General features: G+C 40.4%; 1 protein-coding gene across 2 annotated transcripts in view; it reads right to left on the bottom strand.

The window, feature by feature from the left end:
- adcy8 (adenylate cyclase 8 (brain)) overlaps positions 1 to 22,483 on the bottom strand; it is a 100,576-nt gene that overhangs the window by 65,405 nt on the left and 12,688 nt on the right. For both annotated transcript variants that reach the window (XM_044219928.1, XM_044219929.1), the window contains exon 2: positions 1,777 to 1,926. In XM_044219928.1, coding sequence (XP_044075863.1) covers positions 1,777 to 1,926 — 150 coding nt within the window. The remainder of the gene's footprint in view (positions 1 to 1,776; positions 1,927 to 22,483) is intronic.

Here is a 22,483-nt window from a genome sequence, read left to right as displayed (position 1 = left end):
TGTGTGTGTGTGTTGCTGTGTTTGTATACTTCTCTGACTCAGACTATGTGTATTGTTTCTATTTGAGTACGTGTGTGTGCGCTCTTGTTACCTTGTTAAACAGTGTTTGCAGCTGTGTGTGTGTGTGTGTGTGTGTGTCTGTGTGTCCACTGCACTGATGCACAGTTTGCGTGACAGCAATGGATCGATGCAGCGTCCATGTTATTCTCCCCTCAGTGGGCTCGTTAGCCGAGCTGCTAACATTCGGTCCTCAACTGAAACCCATCAGTCGCTGTGCTTCCTTTATCAAACTCTCTTCACACTGAGCGCCATCACTAAACAACAGGAAGTATAAGCACATCATTCTACACATTATTCTGTTACGTACTGCTGTACATGGGCTGCCGTGGTGGTTCAGTGGTTGTTGATGGTCATCTAGAGGTCACTGTTCAATATCTCTTAAAGTGTACAGGCTAGAATTTGGCTTAGGGCTAAAATTTAAGTCTGACAGCTGACTGATTTTTCAGTCCAGACCCAAACCCCCAACCCAAAGCCAATTCCATCAAAACTCCACCATTGCTGCTGTAAGTTTTGAGCCCATCCATCATGATGAAGCAACCTGTAAACTGACTGTAAATGTAAAGAGATAAACAATAGTAGCTCATGAGTTACCCAGCCATCACACACACGATTTAAAGTCCACAGCCATGCTAGTGTCTCTGTGAGGCTGTACATGAGCTAAATGCAAACAACATTTCAGCATCAGAATCAGAATCAGAAATCCTTTATTGATCCCCGAGGGGAAACTCTTTTGTTCCAGCAGCTCACTGTCACGTCAGTGCACACGGGAATTGAAGTACTAAGCAAAAAATATAATACACTATAATACAGGTCAGATAAATTAAGTACCAAGTGGGTATAAGTATAAAATTAAAATAAGTGTGAAGTACAAACTGGGTTTACCGGTTGATGATAATAATACGGTATAATAATAATACAATGTAATAATACAAGTAGTAAGTAATAGTGCATGAACTGTCAAGTTAAGTGTAGCCCATGCTAACATGCTTAGGATGACAGCAGATGTAGTTTTTACCATTCGCACTGTGTTAGTTTGGCGTGTTAGCATATGAGCTAATCAGCATTAAACACCAAGTACAGCTGAGGCTGATGGGAATGTCATTATTTTTGCAGGTATTCTGTCATAAACCAAACTATTGGACAAAATGAAATAATGACAAGATTATGGTGGTAGAGCAAAAGTCAGAGGAACAAATATCGCAAATTATTCTCTGGGGACATGAATGTGTGAACCAAATTTCACAGTAATCCCTCCAATAGTTGTTGGGATATTTAAATAAAAAACAAAAATGTCAACATCATGGTGGCACTAGAGGAAAAGACACCATCTGTAACAAATTTTGCACCAATCCATCCAGTATATGTTGAGATATTTCCCAGGAAAAGTGGAAAATCTGACCTGCTGGTGGTGCTACAGGAACAGTCAGGGAATCATCCAAATCATTAGAATTTATCCTCTTGAGACTTTGAATATCTGTTGAAAATTTTGTGGCAATCCATCCAACAGCTGTCAAGATATTTCACTCTGAACCACAGATGTCAATCTTATGGTGGCACTAGACGAAAGGTCAGCTGGTCACCAAAGGCAGTAGGAATTATCCTCTGGGAAGCATGAATATCAGTACAAAATTTCCAATCCATCCAATAGTTTTCGAGCTACTATAGTCTGGACCAAAGTGGTGGACGTTACTGTCTTGTGTCATGTTGTGGACTCACCTGTCTCTGATTCTCTGTCTCGAGTCGCAGCCGAGCCTCAATGCAGCGCCGGGTCTCCAGGAAGGCCTGACGCTGAGCCCGGTCAGACAGGTAACTGATGAATATTCCAGCAGTGTTCATACACATGAACAACACAGCCTGAGCCGCTACCTGAAACACACAGACAGACAGACAGAGGGTAAAGATTACACATACAGCTCGCTTTGCGGAAAAGCTAACTGCATTTCTGTATTTGGCTCATTTTACTTCACATAGGCCATTCACAAGCGAAGCAGTGATAGTAAACAAACATCACATAACTCACAAGCAGCTCGTATACTGAACAGAGATTTAGTGACTTGTCAAACCACTAGGTTCCAGTATTGGTCATCAAACATTTCCTTATGAATTTGTGGATTTTGTTCCCGTGTTTGTGTAAAATCTTCACTCCTAAATAACCAGTATCCTGTTGGAAGAGAATTGAGACTTCCATTGTTTGTGTATTTTGAAACCACTATCTGCTGCAATCCAAATTAGTCTTATTTGTTCATTTGCAGGTCAAAACGTTTCCAGTCCATCTTAAAACTGGACTACGTTGGATTTTGTAGCATTTTTAGGGCATTTTATGCCTTTATTAGAGAGTTGACAGTTGAGAGATGACAGGAGAGAGAAATGGGAAACGACATACAAGAAGGGTCCGTGGGCGGACTTGAACTGGGGACATTGCGGTCCATAGTCAGTAGAGATGCCCCAATCACATTTTTTGTCACCGATACCAATTGCCCCTCGTCTTTATCTTACTTTGATATGGGGTATAATCCTGTTCTAAGCTTTAGAACTAAAGTTCTCGTAATTTGGGGGCTTTGAGTAATGTATAAAGGAAGTATAATATTGCCATGCATTCAGCAAGTTAGCTGTGGGGCTACAATTTGAGCCCCGTTTTGTAGCATATTTGTTTACATTTTGGCAAACTGGCACCATGAAAAGGATGCAGAATGAGCTACTAGCTGTCCCTGTATACAATGTCTCCATGGATGTAAAGACAACTCTCAGTGGAGTTCTGGATTTATAAGGAGCATATTTTTTCTATGATTTATAAGCAGATTTATGGACATTTATTATAAGGAACATCGGAGATAATGATATCCTGAGTTTTAACTCTAAGAAGGAATAAGAATTTTGATGCAAATTGCAGCAATCGGGCACTAACTGTTTAAAAGTACCTTAATTGCCTCCATGACCTGTGTCACAGCCACTGCTGCTGCTATTGATCATATGATAACACTTTTATGAACTTGTTTATTCTATTAAAAAGTAGGAGTTGTGTAGCACTACTGGGCAGACTCCTTTTATGCTTGTAGTAATATAATGTAAGTGTTACACAGTAGTCTGCCATGCATTTGTGGCACGATAGCTGGATAAAGAGTCCTCTGTTTAATGTGTTTGCAGATTAACTGCTTCATTTATCCACAGGTGATCTGTTGAACATGTGGCACTTTTATAGAATCATGCTGCTGATGAAAACACATCAAGAAAAGAAGCCCAAGAGATCCCATGTGCTTCTAAAACTTAAGTATTTGTCCATTTTCAAGTGTCTAAGAAGGGGAGATCTGGACTGCTCAAACGAAAGAACCTGACCTAAACAATGTAACTTTTAAAAAATGTACTTTGAAAACACACAGAACCTGTAGTTACGTAGTTTATACCTTAGCTTAGCTGCAATAAACGTGTCAAGATGAGATTAAACATTAATGTCAGAAGTGAGTGTGACATCACTGATGAGCTTTCCAACACCATAAGAAGTCAGCGAGCCAAGATGTCAACTGAAAAGAGACGAGAACATCTGAAACCAGAGTAGACAAGAAACCAGAGCCAAAAGAATAAACCAGGTCACTGATCATCATAGAAGGAGTGAACACTGAAACTGCACAGCTCCTCCATTACATGTTTTAACCTCACCGCTGGCAGAGAGAGGAGGGGCCGGTTTGTCTCAGCCGGCAGGAAGTTTATAAGATTTTGCCACATTTTAAGATACATGACAAACAGTCAGACGACATACAGAGAGCTTTCGTTTTAGCTTGTTTGTAACAATTCACTATTAGCTGAGCTAGCACACTGTGCTTGTGTAAACATATCGCCGGTTGATCAGACTGCACAGATTAAAGGAAAATCTCTCTTTCTACATGTTCACATCTTTATGCCTGTTGAACAGGTGTGTTGATAAAGTCTTGGCTTTTTACTCGTGAAGGTTTTATTGCACTTACAATAACGAGCGTAGTCAACTCGAGTGATCTCACCCGCCTCTCTGCTGTCCTGACTGCGCTGTGTGTGTGTGTGTGTGTGTGTGTGTGTGTGTGTGTGTGTAGCCCTGATGCAGAGAGCAGGTCAGAGGCTGCAGCCTGATAATAAATAATATGTTTTTTGACAGCGAGGTTTCTTTAGTTTATTTCTATGATTTCAACATGTATTTGTTGTTCACAATGTAGCTTTGTCAGGGGAAAAAATTGGGCGTGTCCCCTGGATGCTCACCTGGTAGAGCACGTACCATGTATCAAGGCTGAGTCCTTACTGCAGTGGCCCGGGTTCAGATCCAGCCCAGGCCCTTTGCTGCATGTCATCCCCTCTCTCTCACCTGACTTTCCTGTCTCTCTCTACTGTGACAATCAAATAAAGCAGAAATGCTGAAAAAATAATCTGAGTGCACCAATGACTAACTTGCGGTTTCATTTATCAGCCTTCGTCCTCAGTAGAAATGTGATTTAGAGGTAACGTTTCTCGAAAAGAAGCTCCAGGAACCAGCTCTGTAACATTTCAACAAAACACATCAGTGACTCAGAAAAACACGGCCGCTCTCATTAATTCTTTGAAAGATGACTGTATAAAGACTGAAGGTTTTCATCAGCCGTGATGCTGTAAAGTGAAGAGCAGTTCGGCCCGTTAAACCCTCAGAAAGCAGAGCTGATGTAACACTCTGCAACATGAGCGTCCTCCTCAGCTGCGCGGGGGAGTTCACCACCACCGCGCCGCCCGGCCGGCTTCCTCCCGCCTGCTGGAGCTTTACATGACGCAAGTGTTAAAACAGGCTGGCTGAGAGTTCATCGCATCTCTCAGACAAAAACTATTCACTGCTTCCACCTTACTGCATCACACACACACACAAACACACACACATATTCTGCCCTTCAAACTAGCTGAAGATGGTGACTTGAACTGTTTTTAACCAAAAGGGTCATTTTAGAAGAATGAAACAGTGTTTATCTATTGTATTCTCATGGGGTGAAGCTCGCGCGCGCGCGTGTGTGTGTGTGTGTGTGTGTGTGTGTGTGTATATAGAGAGTAATTACAGTCATAGACAAGTCTGGACAGGTCCTGATCATCTGCTGCCATCTATAGTGTCTCTCTGGCTTTTAAAACATATCTTCTGACCTGTACAGGCAAAGCTTGATTACCAGTAGGGCAAAGTAGGGCGCCACAACTCCAGGGTCTGGGTCTTTGTTTGGGAATATTATAAATAGTTAATGCTGTACTCTAAAGCACAGTCTTAACTGACATGATAAAAGGCCTTAAGGTGGTGGGGTCCATGTGTCCAGATGTAGTTTTAACACCTTCATTATTTCAGTTTTGGATTAAATATTCCATATTCCTATTTTATGTGTATTACTACAAAGCCGGGGCCAGGTAGTATATAGAAAATATGTGCACAGAGATCGGGAGGAACTGTGGTTAATAGGGGCCCGGCAGCTCATTTCTGGCCCAGGGCCCTCTTGCAGGTAATTCTGGCCATGCTCCAAAGCCCCCACCTGTCCAGAAACAGATACACAACTAACCCAACAAAGCACAAAAGGTACAACTAAGTACTGTACAAGTAAACAGGCAGACAGGGGTGTCCATATACTTTTGCCCATATAGTGTACTTAGTTACTAAGTTTGGGACGGACTGTCTTTATGGTTAAATATTGTATTAACTATATTAGCCATGTTTAAATATTTCATCACTTGACCATGCGGTCGAAACGTCTGTAATAAAATCACGGGAGCTTCGAGTTCGGTCATCTTGTGTTCAGTATATGTAATTGCCATGACCAGCACCTTGTTGTACATTCACCCTAAATATTTTATTAAGCCTAAATAACTTTTTGTTGATCTGACACAAACACATTGCCCACCCATGGCTGCTTCAATACAAAAACATTCCACTACTTCCTGTATCAATCGTAATTTGCAGATTTATCCAGTGTAAGCAATGCTTCGCAGGCAGACTGAGCTGTTCAGATGAAAAACACACCAGTGGTGGCTCAAAAGCTTATTTTCCAAAAATGCATAAATGCCAAGGCAGGTCTATTATTCCAGAATTCAGTATAGTGATATTTTTCCTCTTCACACCATGTTTCTCCATGATTTATGCTCCAATTAGCCACCTTATTGTGAAAATGTGACTTCTGTTTGTCTCAAAGGGTCAGTGAAAAGGAACGTCTAAAATCTAAACACAGAAATGTGTATTTAAATGCTCCTTTAATAGTTCACTCCTGAGCTGGAGAAGTCACATTAGCATGAAGCACACCGTAAATCAAAGTGATGGTGATTAAATAACTTTAAACCCGTTTCATTGCTCCCAGTCTACTGTCTCGGTTTTCCATTTTTTTTAGAAAGAAAAAGTGTTATTGCTCTTACACTCAAGGCAGAATTGTGTCACAGCTGATAAAAACCTCAAACAGACAGTTCAGTGTCCTCTGTCGCTGAGAGACAAGCTCTGGAGTGCTCTGCCACTGTTTTCCTCTGCAGTGAAATTGCTGCACTAAGAGCACATTTCAAGAGGAAAAAAATAGAGCATGGAGAGGGGATTTTGTCATTTCTGGTGCTCTCGACAGCGCAATGCTTTGTGGAGAGCGAGTTGACATTTTATAAGCGGGCTTTCCCCGACTGCCCGTATAGGCCTCTCCACCGCTCTGGATCGGTGTCAGTGTTAACGGAGAGGAGGTGGTCTGGTGGTTACAGCTGTTTAATGAGGATGCCGTAAATTCTCAAATATCTGCCAGAGATTCAGGCATTTAATTGAGAAAGACAGTTGGTTCCGCTGAGCTGAAAAATATATACATATTCTCTTCAAAACCTTTTTTTAATTTCACAAAATAAATCAAACTCCCACTCGAATGCATCTGTTGTAATGTTAGCCGCCATACAAAAACTTTGCCTGAAAAACAATACAGCCTCAAATTATCAGAAAGTTGATTTAAATGAGGAACTATCGGATCAAAGCAGTAAGTCCTCTTACCCAAGGCCGTAGGTTTGGTCTCAACATTGGTAGGGACACAACAACCCACCCCCAACCCCCCACAGTGCATCAGCTAAATATTTATGAATTTATGAACGATTCTCTCAAAATCAGCAGGGGGGCGCAGCTCTCTCTCTCTCTCTCTCAGCGCTGTCAGTTGTTCTGTAACAACAGCTAAGCAATAGTCACATGTATCTCAACCAATAATGACGGCGACAGGATGTGAACAGAAGTCTCCGGTGTCATAAACAAACAGTACAACAACGTTATACTTCTTCCACCTTTGCTTCTGACAGAGAACACTCATTCCTCTCACAACCACGAGAGGTCCCTCATCAGGACAACATAAAAACAGTAACAGTCCTCCTTGTAAGGACAGTCCCGGCCTGGCTCTACGGAAACATTTAGTCTGTACTGAAAAAGTATTGAGGTTTTTTACTTACTTTACTTACTTAATTTGTCAACTCACCTTTAGTTTTATGTTTAGTTGACGGTTGAAACATAGCCTCAATCATTAAATATATGACTTTACCGTGTAGCATAGAGCATCTGCTCATTTTTCCTGAATCTCAAAAGCATTTCAAATTCAAATCACAGGATTGGAGCCAGATATCAGTCTTAAACCGACTGGCTGGTCTTTTAGTACAGGACTAACCGTCCTCCACGGATTTAGCATTGCACTCCTCAAATGCCTCAGATTTACATGGTCAAACGTACTGCAGACTGGGCCTTTAAGGTTTTATTTGGTAAAACTGTTTTAATGTCTTCTGACGATGGCAGAGGTGGTCATTAATTCAGTGGAGGCAGCCCGCCTCTGCTTAAAGAAATTGCATGTTACCATAAAGAAAAGAAAAAATCTCTTGTGTATTTTACATTCAAAACTGAATGTGTGTAGGAGTATTTTTCATATAAACTACACACACACACACACACACACACACAGAGCCATCTTTCTCAGTCTTCTCCCCTGAGGCTCTTTACTGTATCTTACAGAGCTGAGGAGCCTCTCTGTGCATTACGGTGTGTTATTGTGAATCTCTCCCAGGACGCCATCAGCACTGATTCAATTTTTAAGTCGTCCCCTGAAGGCCCCTGCTCCTCCCATGGAGATGAAAATTAAAACCCCTATAAGCTGCAGCAGCTGTGGTAGCTGTGGCGGCGTCCATGTTGTTTTGGAAAAGAGCAGCACCAGCTCGCCATAAAGGGCATCAGCATGGAGACCTCCGGTGCACTCATTAAAGGAAAATGCCAGTGATGTGGATTTTTTAACAAGGTCTCATTAAGAGCAGCGTGCCAGGAAAAGGACAGCTTACAAACAGCTACATGGAAAATAATGAGGCAGGGTTAATAATAGTAATAATTATCATAATGTTTTCAATTTGAGTTAAGGGTGAGGAGTGGCATACAGCGTGACATGGAAAATACACACACGTGTAGTCAGTTACAAGTCTGTCTTTAACAGATAGATATCTCGATAGATAGATTGATGGATAGATCGATAGATACGGAGATTCATTCTTGACTTGGGGAACACATTTCTCAAACTCAATAAAACACTAAACGCATTATGTTCAAATATTTTGTGACCAATGTGGTTTTTTTTTTACATTTTGGCAAATATGTTCCTGTTCTCCTAAAAAGCCAAAATAAGATGTTCTCCATTATATACAGGTTAAACATATACACCTCAATAAAATAAAACATTTTTTAAAGAATTTTTGCAAAGATTTATTACTTTATTTTCGTGTCATCCGAGATGTCTCTGCGTTTCACTGTGGGACAGCAGCGTCCATCAACATCACATCCCAAACCTGAGCGATCAGAGTTTACATTGTGGCATTCTAAAACATACTTCATTTTATCCTTTTCTATAGTGGATGTTCTTCATATTAAAAACAAAATTTAGAATTAGTATATAGCGTTCAGAGGAATAATGTAGTGGTCTCGACCCCCTCTGGAGTCATTTTGTCCATTGGAGTCAGCAGACAAGTTTATGTTTGGCTTGTTGTCAAGTTACTCAAGCAATTAGTGTTAAGTCGTGACAGCTGATGTGACCTGCCACCTGCAACGTTTGTCATTTTAACTGGTGAAAGTGGCGGTCAGCAGCGGCTGACTACCTGAATGTTTCGAACACTGAGGTTTGCTAATAAGAAAGAGAGAAACGATGCGATAATAGACTTGTTAGCGTCAAAGCTTAGTAAATCCGTATATTTTGCTAATCCAGACAAACCCCGGTTTACGTTCAGTGACAACGTTTGACACCTTTACTTTGCATCTCGCTACATAAAAGACCCAAGTTTCTGCATTGGCACCAAACGCTGTCATTAACCGTAAAACGTGACGTGCAGAAACATCTAACATGAACAGAATTGCTCGGATACTGGGCTGTCATGTGAAGAGAGAGCTCAACTAAGACTAACATTGCTCTTTAAAAAGATTAAATACAACTGAGACTAATATGAGAATCTCTTCTCCTGAACTCCAGTAACATCATATTTTAAGGTTGCAGAGGGACGAGGGTAAGATGATGTGGGAATTTCTCAGCTCGTCACATCAGCAGGATAATTAGTGAGTGTCACCCGTTAACACAACAAAATGATTCAGAAGGAGCGGGCAGACAGCCAGATCTGCAACGAAACACTGACACCCACCCTGCATCAATGTTTCAGAGCTATCAGTTACCTTCCTGCACAATGTCTGGACTTAGATTACATTCACGAGGAGACTTTACAGATTTACGTATGCACTCTAGAAGGAGTCACAGCAGCATCGGCAGTGTGGAAATCTGTCGGGCCACCTCAGTTTAACCTGCTCTTGGTATCTGATGACAGCTGTATGAAAACATGTTAGAAGAGCAGCTGGCTAAGAGCAGCAGAGCTAAACCTCCCCGCTGCCAGCGCTGGTCTCTGCAGAAAACTCTTCTGCCAAATGAAGGGATTTATTCTGCGGCTCCGAGGTACAGAAGAGGACAGCGAATGATTTACTCGGCTGCACGCGCTCAGTTATCTGCCGACGCCTAGATGAAGATATTCCAGGCAACACAGGCCGTCAAAAGATATTAATTTTAAATTCAACATGACATGGACGGCCTCGATTAATAATTCACCACCCTGATGTTTGCAGACAGACTTTGCAGAAAAACAATCTAAAGCTCTGTGTATTCTCTCAGCGGACAAACTGTCTGCATATATTCCACCAGTCCAAACAGCTGTGGTCAGTCTCTCTATTTTAACTAGATTAAACGTTGTGTGACTGGAATGAACCTGATCTAACCATCATAAATATCTTCTACGACCTGGAAAGGACCAGGACCTGTGACAATCTGCCAATACATGCTTTACACAGCATTGGGTTTCAGTAATTAGCGGTATTGAACAGGGATGTTCCAAGTCAGTCTACAAAATGATCATCAGGGCCAATCTGTCTTTTTAGATGAATTGAAAAAATTTTATGGCCTCAAACAGGTCAGTCAAAACCTGCTGTGCTCTGTTAAAAACACAAACTCTTCCCTAACGCAGTGCTGTGATTGAGTGAATGACTGAGCAGCACAAATGAATAACAGCCAGTAGTTTCAATTAATAAAATCCACACAGCAGAGCTGTTAAAAAATCTGCCACTTTGCCTCTATTACAGCAACATTTCTCAGGTGAAAAAACCTCTGAAGAGATGGTAGGCATGAAGAGAGGCTGAAATCCTATTCAAAGAGAACCAGACTGACACTCTACAGACAGTAGGCTATATATAAATAAATAAATAAATAAAAATAATATATATATATATATATATATATATATATATATATATATATATATATATATATATATATATATCTTCTATAAGCCTATATCTAACTAAAATATTTATACTGGACCTATTTTCCAAAATGTTCAGTGACGTTTTCCTACAGTACCTGCTTGTAGCAACAAAAAATTATTAACGTTTTTATGCGTTATGTTTACAACTCATAACACTTGGTTAAGTTTAGGAAAAGATTGTGGTCTTGGTTAAATATTGAAAGTCCCAAATATATAGCAGACACTAAGCAGCCCCAAAGAAATAAACTAAATATTACGCAGTGACTTAAACCAACGGTGAGTAAGAAAAAGTATAAATGATATGGAATTTGTTCAAAGGTTTTAGTGGCATGTAGCGGTGAAATTGCAGTTTGCAACCATTTGAATACTGCTCGCATAAAATTGCCAATGAGATATTAAAAAATATTAAAACAAAATATAATATATGAAAATAATTAAGAATATGTAAAATACGACGATTACAGTGTGTGTAATGAGGGGAGTGTCTGAAACAGTTTGTGTTCGGGGTGGGAGGGGTCAGCCACAATCTTTCGTGCTCCCCACAGTGTCAACAGGGGAGTCACACAGGGTGATGGGGGCGGGTGGGGCTGGGCTCTTTCTGAAATCCACAACCATCTCCGCTGTCTTTAGGGCATTGAGCTCAAGGTTGTTCTGGCTGCACCAGGTCACCAGGTGGTCAATCTCCCACCTGCAGGCAGGCTCATCCCCATCAGAGCGCAGCCCTGGGGGGGAACTGGTGCTGATGGTCCGGGAGTCAGAGACATGTTTCCCCAGCCTCACGTTCTGCCTCCTGCCATTCATTACCAAGCAAATGAATTCCTGCAGTTTGACCTTTTTCATAAGGAGCTATCAAGTATGTCTATCAAGTAAATTTACATACAGCAGCAACATCCCCCCCCCCAACAACATAAAACATGGCAAAACTTTCAGCTTTCGTGTTTGAAGTCAGGTCACCGACAGCCGATAGCGATCCATCATTGAGCTTGAACGTTACCAGCCCTCGTTAAGAAAGCAGTCTGTAGTAAAATGCACAGACGTTGCCATCAAAAATAAACTTTATCCTCTCGGCTCTTCTGTCCTCTGAGGCTGGTTCCGTGACATGGTATCAATTAGTTTGGAGCTGAGTAACTGTTCAATAAATAAATGCTCTTGTCTGACCAAGAATTTGGTCAGACAAGAGCATATCGACCAACCAATCGACCAACCGAAGAAGGTGTCAGCCCTACAAATCAGTGCCTGGATTATGTTCAGAGACAACATTTCTTTGAGTGAATGAAACACTACATTTATGTACCACGCTGGAGTCAAAGGGAGGTGGTCGGGGTGGACAGCTGGCATACGAAGTGCAGGACTGTCACACCAGAATCCAGGGTTCGGGTCCAGACTGCTGTGGTTAGGTTTAGGCAACAAAAGCACTTTTGGTTAAATGCCAATAACATAACCATAAAAAGGTTGAATAATGCTGTAGTCACAACGAGTGGATAGTGTATTACAAGACTGCGTATTTTGGCAGAAAAATTAAATACGTTGTCTGAACATTTTACTGATACGTTCCGAATCAACAATTTCCTCATTATGTTAATATCAAATGTAATTCGGTCGGCATTATGTTTCCCTCAAAACTTATTTGCTGTTGCAAATTAGTTGTATATAAATGTCATTTCTAGGAGACTGGGCTGAACATACAGTCTGGTAATAATGTTTAACTGTTGTTTAAACTCGTGATCTAGAGCCGATTCAACTCTATGGTCATGTTTGAGGCTGAGGTATATATAATATATAGAAAATAACAGTATTGACATTACTGGTAAAACTAGTCGTAACTCCCAAACACCGATCCCTATAGTAGTCAATGAACAATTTGTCCAAGTGACTGTGAAGAGCACAAAGAAAACTGTCATCTCTCACGCTGTCCTCTCCCAGTGACGTAGCGGCTCAGTTCCCACTGCAGCTGAAAGTGTCCCAGCTCTCTCTGTGCCAGAGATCTGATGTTTTCTTTTTTGTGTGAATATGAAAATGTTGTATTGAAGCACTTTTATTTTTCCATTCCATTCTAGACCACACAGATCTGTGCTCCAAATATGAATCCCATGGCATGTGACCTATATGCGACTCGTTACCATGACAATATCTGATGTCATTCAGCAGAGACAATTGTCACAGACAGTTTGGAGCCATGGCAGCTTTCCTAAGCCATCGTTAAGAGCGAAGCAAAGGAAAGTAAGTCAAGACTCATAACATGTGTACAACACAATAAGGTGAAACTTGGGAGCAAAAACGGCTCCCTTAAAGCTTAATGTCAGTTAAGGGTTGTTGTTTTTTTAAGTGAGACTAGTTTTAGAATTGTTTTAGAAGTATCTTATAGAACTGAAGACATGTGACGAGCAATGCAGCCATGATAGCGCTAGTTATCGCTCCTTTTACAGTAAAACTTTTACTGTACACGTAGCTACTGAAGTGACTGGCAGTAGCTTACCAACATCTGAGGCTACAATATATAGGTCAGAATATTTGTTTAAAAAAAGTGAAGAGGACAGTTTAGCAGTGACCACCTAAATTTAGCAGATGGATTCTTCTTCTAGCCCCACGTTAAAATTAGCCAGTACTTCTGCATGCAGTGGTAAAACTTTGTGATCTCACCCAAGCCTAACTAGGAGTGGGGTTTTTTTGCCATCAGTCTTTCCATCTCGCCATCATCAGAAACCTTGACGCAAAGGACAGCACCTCTTCCTGTTTTATGCAGGAAGATAGAATTGCTGTTGCTGCAACAGTGCTGGTGTGATGATTTATTGGTGAGGAAACACAATGCATACAGTAGAACTTCTGAATGGTCTGAAAAGACATAGAGACCTGCAGTAGAGTGTATGGATTATACAGACAGTAAAAAGACAGTATTGGTATAACAGGCTAATTTGACAGTCAAATCATAAATACTCTTTCACGTCAGTCTGAAAACAGCTTTGTTTGGCACCTCCAGTACCACAACCCAGCTGTTTTCTCAGGCTGAACGTGTAAATTGGCCTAACAACTAAGATGACAGCTGAACGTCTGCAGGAGGATGTGTGTGTTACAGCAGCTCATTTCAAATATGCAGTGATGAAAACTGAGATGTTCACCAATATGTTCCGAATGTGTGATCAGAAGCAGCCTGATGACGAAGCGCCTGAATAACTTTGCATATCATCTGGGTCACTGTATATGCTGCAGATAATGTATTTTTAGTGTGCGCTGTATGAATGTTCATTTTAATAAGAGAGGGGGCTGCTGAGGCTTATAAATCAGCAGGAAGAAGCCTCCTCCAGCCTCTACACTCTAAAACGGCATGCGTCAATTAAACGTCATCCATGTGTCAAACCATGTGGGTGTCTGTGAGACAAACAAAGTAAGTCCATTTACTCGAGCACTGTAATTTAGTACAGTTTCTAGGTACTTGTACTTTATGTGGTTATTACCAGTTAATGCCTCTTTATATCTTCAGTCCACTGCATTTCAGAGGGAAACACTGTCCTTCAACTCCACTACATTTATCTGACACTAACTGTTTTTTGCTGCTTTTCAGATTCAGATTTTACATACAAAACCCATCAAGCAATAAAATATGATGCATTCTTACAGATTAAACTACCCAAAGGTATATTAAGTACATTGTATAACAGTTACATTGAAATGTTGCTTACAGGTTTAATACATTAGCAATAATATTCCAATAATATGCCATATATTAATAATAAAATACTCTGAAACAAGCTATTCTGCATGCTAAGTAGTTACTTTTGATACTTGTGTATATTTTGCTGCAGTAGACACCTTTCTCCAAACTGCTACTGTACCTTTTCAACACTAACAGTCTACAACAAACTCAACTGGGCCAGATTTTAAAACCAGGAAATGGAGATGGGCCAGACATTTTCAGCAGCCTATTTTAAACCTTTTTTTGGTTTCGTTTTTGGTAATGACAAATTTTAAACAAATGCAAATGAATGTTGCAGTAAAATAAACAAACACCTGCCAGTCCAGGCAGGGTTAAACTGACGGTTTTCATTGTCAAATTTACGTTTCAGGGTTGACAGAGACATATTATTAGTAGAGCACTTCCCTACTTGCGACTGTCAATAGCCAGATGTTTTGAAAAGCTACTAAGCTGGTCGGAGCTCACATGAGAAGAGTTTGTGAAAGATATGAATGGCGGCGTCGCTACATCCGTAAACATCCTGCCCGATCGGTACTGCACATGTGGAACTCTCAACAGAGATGAGAAGGAAGCGAGATGGCTCCCTCGTTAGCTGCTTCCATACACTATATATGTAGTTTATTTATTTTGTCATCAGATTTATGTATGCTGGGCCACTTGAGGTTGCTTCTGGGCCGGATTGAACAGGCCCGGTCTACAACCTACCTTCGTAGTTGTGATAAAGTGCTGATATGCAAATTAGCACTGGAGACAAAGAACGGGCTGATGGGAATGTCATTCATTTTGCAGGTATTTTGTCATAAATCAGAATATTGGAGAAAGTGAAATATTGACCTGATGATGGCACTAGAGGAAAAGATAAAAAGTTAACACTTTCTTGATCCCCAGGGGGGAGATTAGGTATATACAGAACAAGAAATAGACCAGATGGAGAAAGAAAAAGGATAAAAAAAAGGAAATAAAATATCAATCACCATAAAAAATGAAAAGTCAGGGGATCACCAAAGTTATTACAATTGTCCTCTGGGCACCATGAATGTCTGAACCAAACTGCATGGCAATTCAACTAATATTTGTCAAGATATTGTATTTCACGCTGCACCAAAGTGGTGGACCACCCAATCGACATTGCCATCCCTCAAGTCAGCTGGGCCGTTAGCTGGGCAAAAAAAAAATCGAACTTTCAGATGAATTAACAGCCTTACAGTTTTGAATTCTAACTGATTTTGGATTCACCAGTACAAGTTTTATATAATAATCATTCCAGAAAGGACATTGTGATCCTGCAGTCGAATTTAAAATGCTAAAATCACCCATATTAGAAGTATGTGTGACACAATAATCTCTACTCAAAGGTCCACTTAATACCTTTTTGGAAACTTTCAGCCAAATCGAGTTACAAGATTCCCACCAAGCAGTGATGATACACAGCTCTGAATTCTCAATGTAAAGAGGTTTTTATATTTCCAAACGTCCATGGTTTTGGAGAAAGAATATATTTCTAAGAGTCATCAGAGATTTCCAAAATGCAAAGGCTCATGCCTGAAAAAGTTATAATTTCCTGAATTTAGAATGAAGGATTCACATGTATGTGGCTCTAAACAAGTCACAAAGAGGTGAATTAAGGAAAATACTTCCCTCAGTGCAGCGCTGCATTGTCAGACCACAGTAGCGGTTTTATAACAGCGACCTCTGACAAACCTTAACAGAAGATCCAGCGTTCGTGTACTTCCCCCTGTTGTGGCCTTTGGCAAAGCCTCTTCTGAGCATGTGATCCTGACATTTCCCCACAGCTCAGCCTGCAGCTCAGCAGCATGCTCGTCTCTTTAATGTCACTTTATGGATGTAACACCTTGTTTTTTCCTCGGAGCGAGAAGCAGAAGAAGCTGAAAGCAGCCATTGTGGTGAGCTCCATCAGCTCTCTGTGTGGCTGTAAACAACTTTGATGGATTGCTGCCTGAATGCACAGAGTCACTGAGTGCTGACAGACATATGTGACTGATGTGTAAAGTCCACAGTGTGTACTATGTCTTCTTGTGTTTCCTCTCACGATATCAGTTTATCAATATTTTTCTAAGACTGATATATTAATATCACTAATGGAATCCTTGCTCGAGTCCGTCTGCCCAAGTCGGCATTATACTATATGTGAGCTCCTCTCTTCTGTTGAGATCTGGGTTAATATCAGCATTTATTTTAATGTGACTAGGGAAGATTTCAAAATTATACTACACAACTGAACATAGACAATGTGCTCGGAACTATATCTGGGGAGAGTGCAGTTCCCCAAAGAAGGCTGATGAATGATATAAGAAAGGCGCTTTCTGAAGCCCAAACTGGAATTGTAATCAAATAAGAAAAGCTTAATGTTTAGGTGTACAGTGATACACCCATACTCCTCAACTATTATTTCAAAATCATACTCCATGACATTTTCACGACATTTTCAGGGAAGCAGCCTATATCCAGTACATGCAACTTTTTTCTGATTGCATTGCTTAACACTTTGGTTTCAGCTGTTTCCTACTCCCTGTCCACTCTGCGTCGATTTGGGTGATGGTGTGGAGATATATTGATATTGATATATTGACACATTGAAAGTCATTTTGAACAACAACAATTTGTACATGAATGTTTGCATTATTGTTTTTGTTGAAATCCTATTTCACTTTTTATATTCAAAATAAACACAGATGAATTCCCAGATTCTGGGTGGAAAATAAATACTTAAAACAAGGATCGCTAGGGAAAGGTATACTCTCTGATTTTTTTTCCCTATAATGCCCAAGCCCCCTTGGCACACCCTGGACAGAAGGTCAGAATTCACAACTGAGGATGCAGTTTTGACAACAATAAACAATTAGCAAGTGCGTTTTGCCTGGAACTTTAACATCATGGTGGAGAGAGACACAGAACGGTGACATTGTGAAAACAGAAAGCCCCTGTGTGCCAATGCAATTTTGCAACAGTATAATATCCAGTTCACCAGATAAAACATGTAATTCTGAACAGCCTTAAGTTAACCCAAATGCTTCATTACATCCTGTAGTCAACTGCAAAAAAGGTGAAAATGTATTAGTATTTAACAATGAAAAAGTAATCATATTACACACACAAAAATGTGGTGATTTGTTCTTTTTCACCAAATACTATAGTCATAATGCAGATGAACCTTTGCTAAATTTACCATAAACTGCCTTTTCACAGTGGATTTAGAGAAAGATCAGAAACTCAGTATTAAAGTTAAAAAAGAAGGCAACAAATAATTTTGTCTTTAAATTTACCTGACTTGCAACTGACAGCTGCGATCCAGGACAAAAAGCAATAAGGGCTTAGCACCAAAACGGTTACTAACATAAATTCAGGAATCACTCAGATTTTCTCTCTAGCAAGAAACCCCAAAAAGTTAAAAGTAAGTCAGGTTGTGAGACTTTTTTTTGCAGTGTGGGCAGCTCTGTTTGTTCTTGAAAGGCGAGCTGAGGGTTATTCCCTGAAACTGTAAGGGCGACAGTCCCTGAGGGCAGGTAGCAGCTCGAGCACAACAGCCTGAGGGAGAAGGGAAATAGTCTGTGATACTGTAGTCACTGAAGACCGGTCATCCCAGGAGACACACCAGACGACAAGCCACTACAAGCCTCGAGATCATGTGCTGTACGGTCCAGTTTGTCCTGAGACAGCACTAGAAATAAACATAGAAGACGGCGATGTCTGCAATGGTCTAACAGCTATTCAAGGCATAAATAAATCAGTATAGACGATGATACTGATACATGATTTCTATCATGTCACATTTCACCCCAGCTGGGTCCAAACCCTTTAAATTGCCGCCCATATCTCAGATTTTTTTCAGTGACTTTAAATAGGTCTGGTGTTGTGCTCTTTGACGGCTGTTTTCCTGGTTGGAAAATCACCCAAAACCAATCAAAGCTTTGTGGGCAGGATTAAGATTTATGATGTCATCTTCCTGTGCCAGAACCACAGGCCTGTGCCAAAGGCCAAAAAACTGAGACGTGGATGAGATGGACGCAGCTTTTAAGTCAAATTACAGAAATGACAACTCTTACTCAACATAATTTTTTGACCGACCAAATGTTAAATATCCCTAGCAAGCGCTTAAACAGCTTCTGTGTTGACTGATGGAACTGTCACTATGATTGAGGCAAAACGAACCCCCTCCCGTACAGAGTATTGCTAAAAACATAAAAACCAATCAGCATTTGCGACCAATATCAACCTACGGTACTGGAGAAACGTTGTTTTGTCACATTCAGTTATTTCCAGAGCCACAAAAAACTGTAGTCCTGATGAGAAAATATATTTTGGTGTCTAGGATCAAAACAGTTCCCCAGTTCATTTTTAGGCGAAAATGTTGAAATCCCAAATTACACACCCATGAAAGAGCAGCCTTAAAATGTCCATTTGTCTGTGTTTCTCCTCTAACACTTTAAAAGCTAATGGTTATCCCGCTGCCAGAATCTTATCAGACATGACAGATAGTCGTTGTTGTGTAATACCAGGGTGTCAACCTGCACACAGCCCAGAGGCAAATTCATGGTGAGCTTGACAATTTCATTGGCAAGTGTCAAACTGCTCTGTTTGGATTCAGTGTCCCTCTGCAAGCAGCTCTGATGTTTGCTGGACACTCGTGAACACACTGGGCTTTCACTGCTTTCCCAATTAAGCCAAATTAAGGTTGAAATTAGGAGCAACTAGCTGCAAAAAGCTATGATGTTACTGCAGAGACGTTTTATTTTAACAAGTCCTGTCTTTTGTTGAGTTCTTAAATCTCATTTTCATGACGCAAAAAAAAAAAAGTTTTGTATAGTTTCTCTTTGAGGCATTTGATCTTCTCCACTGAGGTCAGAGGTAAAGGGTTCCCTGGGCAAACTGCAATAGATTTAAATTAGCCTTTGTCCCTAGTGCAAAAAACATGCTTAACTTGCACAAAAGGTAATTGTAACCTTGCACCTATGCACTTTGTGCTCACACTTAGCACCGTAGCACTTTATCTTATCCAATCCTATAAAAATACATCTTTTTATAGATTGCACTGTTGTACTGTTATGTGTGTACTGCCATTATTAATCTGTGCTCTGCACCTCCACTGAGAATCTGACACACCTGCGACTCATCTGCTGTCACTCACCTGTTTCCCATCCACCAAGACCCTGCAGTATATCTAGCCGGCTCTCCACTCCAGTCTTCGCCAGATTGTGCGTTTGCATTTGTGGTATAATGGCGCTGCTGCAGAGTCTGATCTTAAGAGTTTTCCCTGTTTGTTTTCTGACTTACTGACCAATCCTGTGATTCCTTGTGTTCAGGTTCACTACTCAAGCCTTCACCTGTACTAGCTCTCCAGGCTATTCTGTTATGGATCCACTCCAGCCAGCTGTCCTCGCTCTGCCTGCCTGCTCTTCTGAACTGCCTATCCAGCATAGGAACCCTCCTCGCTCCAGCACTCCTGGTTAACCCCTCTGCCTTGTTTAAATAAATAAACTAAAGACCTTTGCCACTTTAACTCTGTTGGGTCGTGCTTTTGGGTCCAGAATCTCTGTCATATAACAATTATTAGCATATTCATATTTACATAACCACTTCTAAGGCAAAAGCAGTATTGATTATCAAAATATAAAAACAATATTTTGTATGAGCAAAACTTTATTTAAATATCACTTCAAGCGCTCCCCTCTTTCTTGATGTTTTCACCCTTTTCCAGATTTCTATGACAAATGTTTAGAATTTTAGACACTGACTGAAGTCAAAAAAGGAAGAAGTTCACATAGGAAACTCTTGACAACTAGAATGTTTTTGAATATATTCTCTGCGATCACACATTTTCTCCATGAGGGTTGAATACAGACGCTGTTAGTTCATTTTTCCGAGTACCTGCTGTTTTTCCACATTTCAAACAGATAACAGTAATCCAAAAGTAATCTCATTAAATGCTGACCCCAGAGGAGAGCGGTGAGCGCGGCTGGCTGGCGCTGGTGCTATGAATAGATTACAGCTGGTAGGTAATCCTGTATGAAATCATCCTCAATGTGAAGAATAAGCCGAAAATCACCCTCACTTTAAGCTTAAAACCTCACTCAATATGTTCTCAGACTCAAACAGGGCAAGTGTTGTTGCATATCAAACCTGCTTTAATATGTGTGGTGAACACACAGGAAACTAAGAATGATGTAAAGTTTAAAAAAAAAATCATCTCAACAAAGCAAGATTGTGATGTTAACTGTTTTCGCTCCTCAGTATCAGGTCAGCTGAGATGATCACACATGTTAAAAAACCTTCAAAAACCCATTTGGCACATTTATGACTTTGTTTTGTATTGTCTTTTTCTGCTTTTATTGCTGAATTTTTTTACATTATTGTATTTTAATGTTTTCATGTTTCGATTTATCTGCCGATTATTTTCTCGATTAATCCCTTCATCGTTTAGTCTATAAAATGTCAGAAAATAAAGCCAATAATAATTTCCTAAGGTGCAATGTAATATCATCAAATGTCTTGTTTTGTCCAACCAACAGCCAAAAACCTAAATATATTATAATATATATATATAATATATATTTATTATCATATAAGAAAATTTAATTATTTGACATTTTTTTAATTAGCTTTTCTGTGTATTTGTAAAGATCTTAGTGTGTGCTGTTGTGTGAAAGTGCAATAAAAATAAATTGTACTTAATTAGTACAATGACTTGAGAGATGGGGAGGTTTATCTCAGTGTTGCTTTTTAACCAAAACCTTGTTCTGCCCTGCAGATCTCCGTGAACCCGTCTGAATGGTGGAAAACTGATCCACTGGGGGCATCCTGGTGGCGTAAGGGTTTAAGACGCTGACCATGTCATCGCAACATCCCCAATTCATGTCAGGCTATGATGCATGTCATCCCCATCTCTGTCTCTCCTCATGTCCTGTCAGTCAGTCAATCATGTGGTAGGGGTACATGGTGTGCTTACAAAGCCCTACGTTTCTTGCAAAACACATTTGCTGTTGCAAATTACCCGTAAATAAACAACAATTTTTAGAAGACATGGCACTTGGTGAACAATTTTCTCTTGTCGTTATTTTTTAGCTGTCAGGCTGAAACAGAACTTCAAACAGACTCCTGACGCATCTCTCTACACCTGAAGCACCTGGTTGTGTTTCAATCCAAATCCTTGATCAGAAACTTTTGACTGTGCAGCAGGAATGCGTCACGAGGACCCTGACAAAGCACATTTTGCTGATGCTCTGCTTGCGTGATGCAGCCGGGGTCTCCAAAAAACTCAATGAGTTTGTCGAATTTATTTAAGAGGTCACATCAGAGCATTCAGCCTTCTTATATTTACTAGCAGCAATACAATAACCAGTAATAACGTTCTGTCAGCAGTTCAGTGAAAGGGACACAAAAAGAAGCTTTCATTGAGATGAATGTCTGGCTGCCTGGACGATAATGGAAGAAGAGGAGGGGGTGAGTGTTGAGTCAGCGTTTGGCAAGAAAAACAGAATGACTTGCAGGTAACTTTGGAGGTCGGTCACCACTGCTGAACACACTGAATTGAATTGACACATTTCAGTTTACATTTCAGGAAATCTGGACTTCAAAACATGACGTTTGAATAAAAGCAACAAAGGAATACATTTCAGTAAAAGAAAGACAAAAGTGGAAATAGCTTCTGTATTCCCTGATGGTGGTTTCACTGACTTTTCTGTAAAACTACACAAGGTGTCATTTATCAGGTCCGGGCAGTCTTCTGGCACTAAAACTCCACAAAAAGGTTTAAGAGCCCAAAGCGGAGGCAGAAAGAGGAGGAAATGAGCCACTGCAAAGCGTCTTTTTTATCGTTTTAGAGCCCAGACTCAGGGGCTGTAATTCTCCCAGAAGTTTGTGATGGCAATGAGCTGCATACTAAATTCTCTCTGCCTTTAAACAGACCTGAGTGACTGAAAATGGCCACACTGT

The sequence above is a fragment of the Siniperca chuatsi genome, linkage group LG13, assembly GCF_020085105.1.
Source record: "Siniperca chuatsi isolate FFG_IHB_CAS linkage group LG13, ASM2008510v1, whole genome shotgun sequence".
NCBI classification, from domain to species: domain Eukaryota; kingdom Metazoa; phylum Chordata; class Actinopteri; order Centrarchiformes; family Sinipercidae; genus Siniperca; species Siniperca chuatsi.
This window is presented reverse-complemented; position numbering and strand designations above follow the sequence as displayed.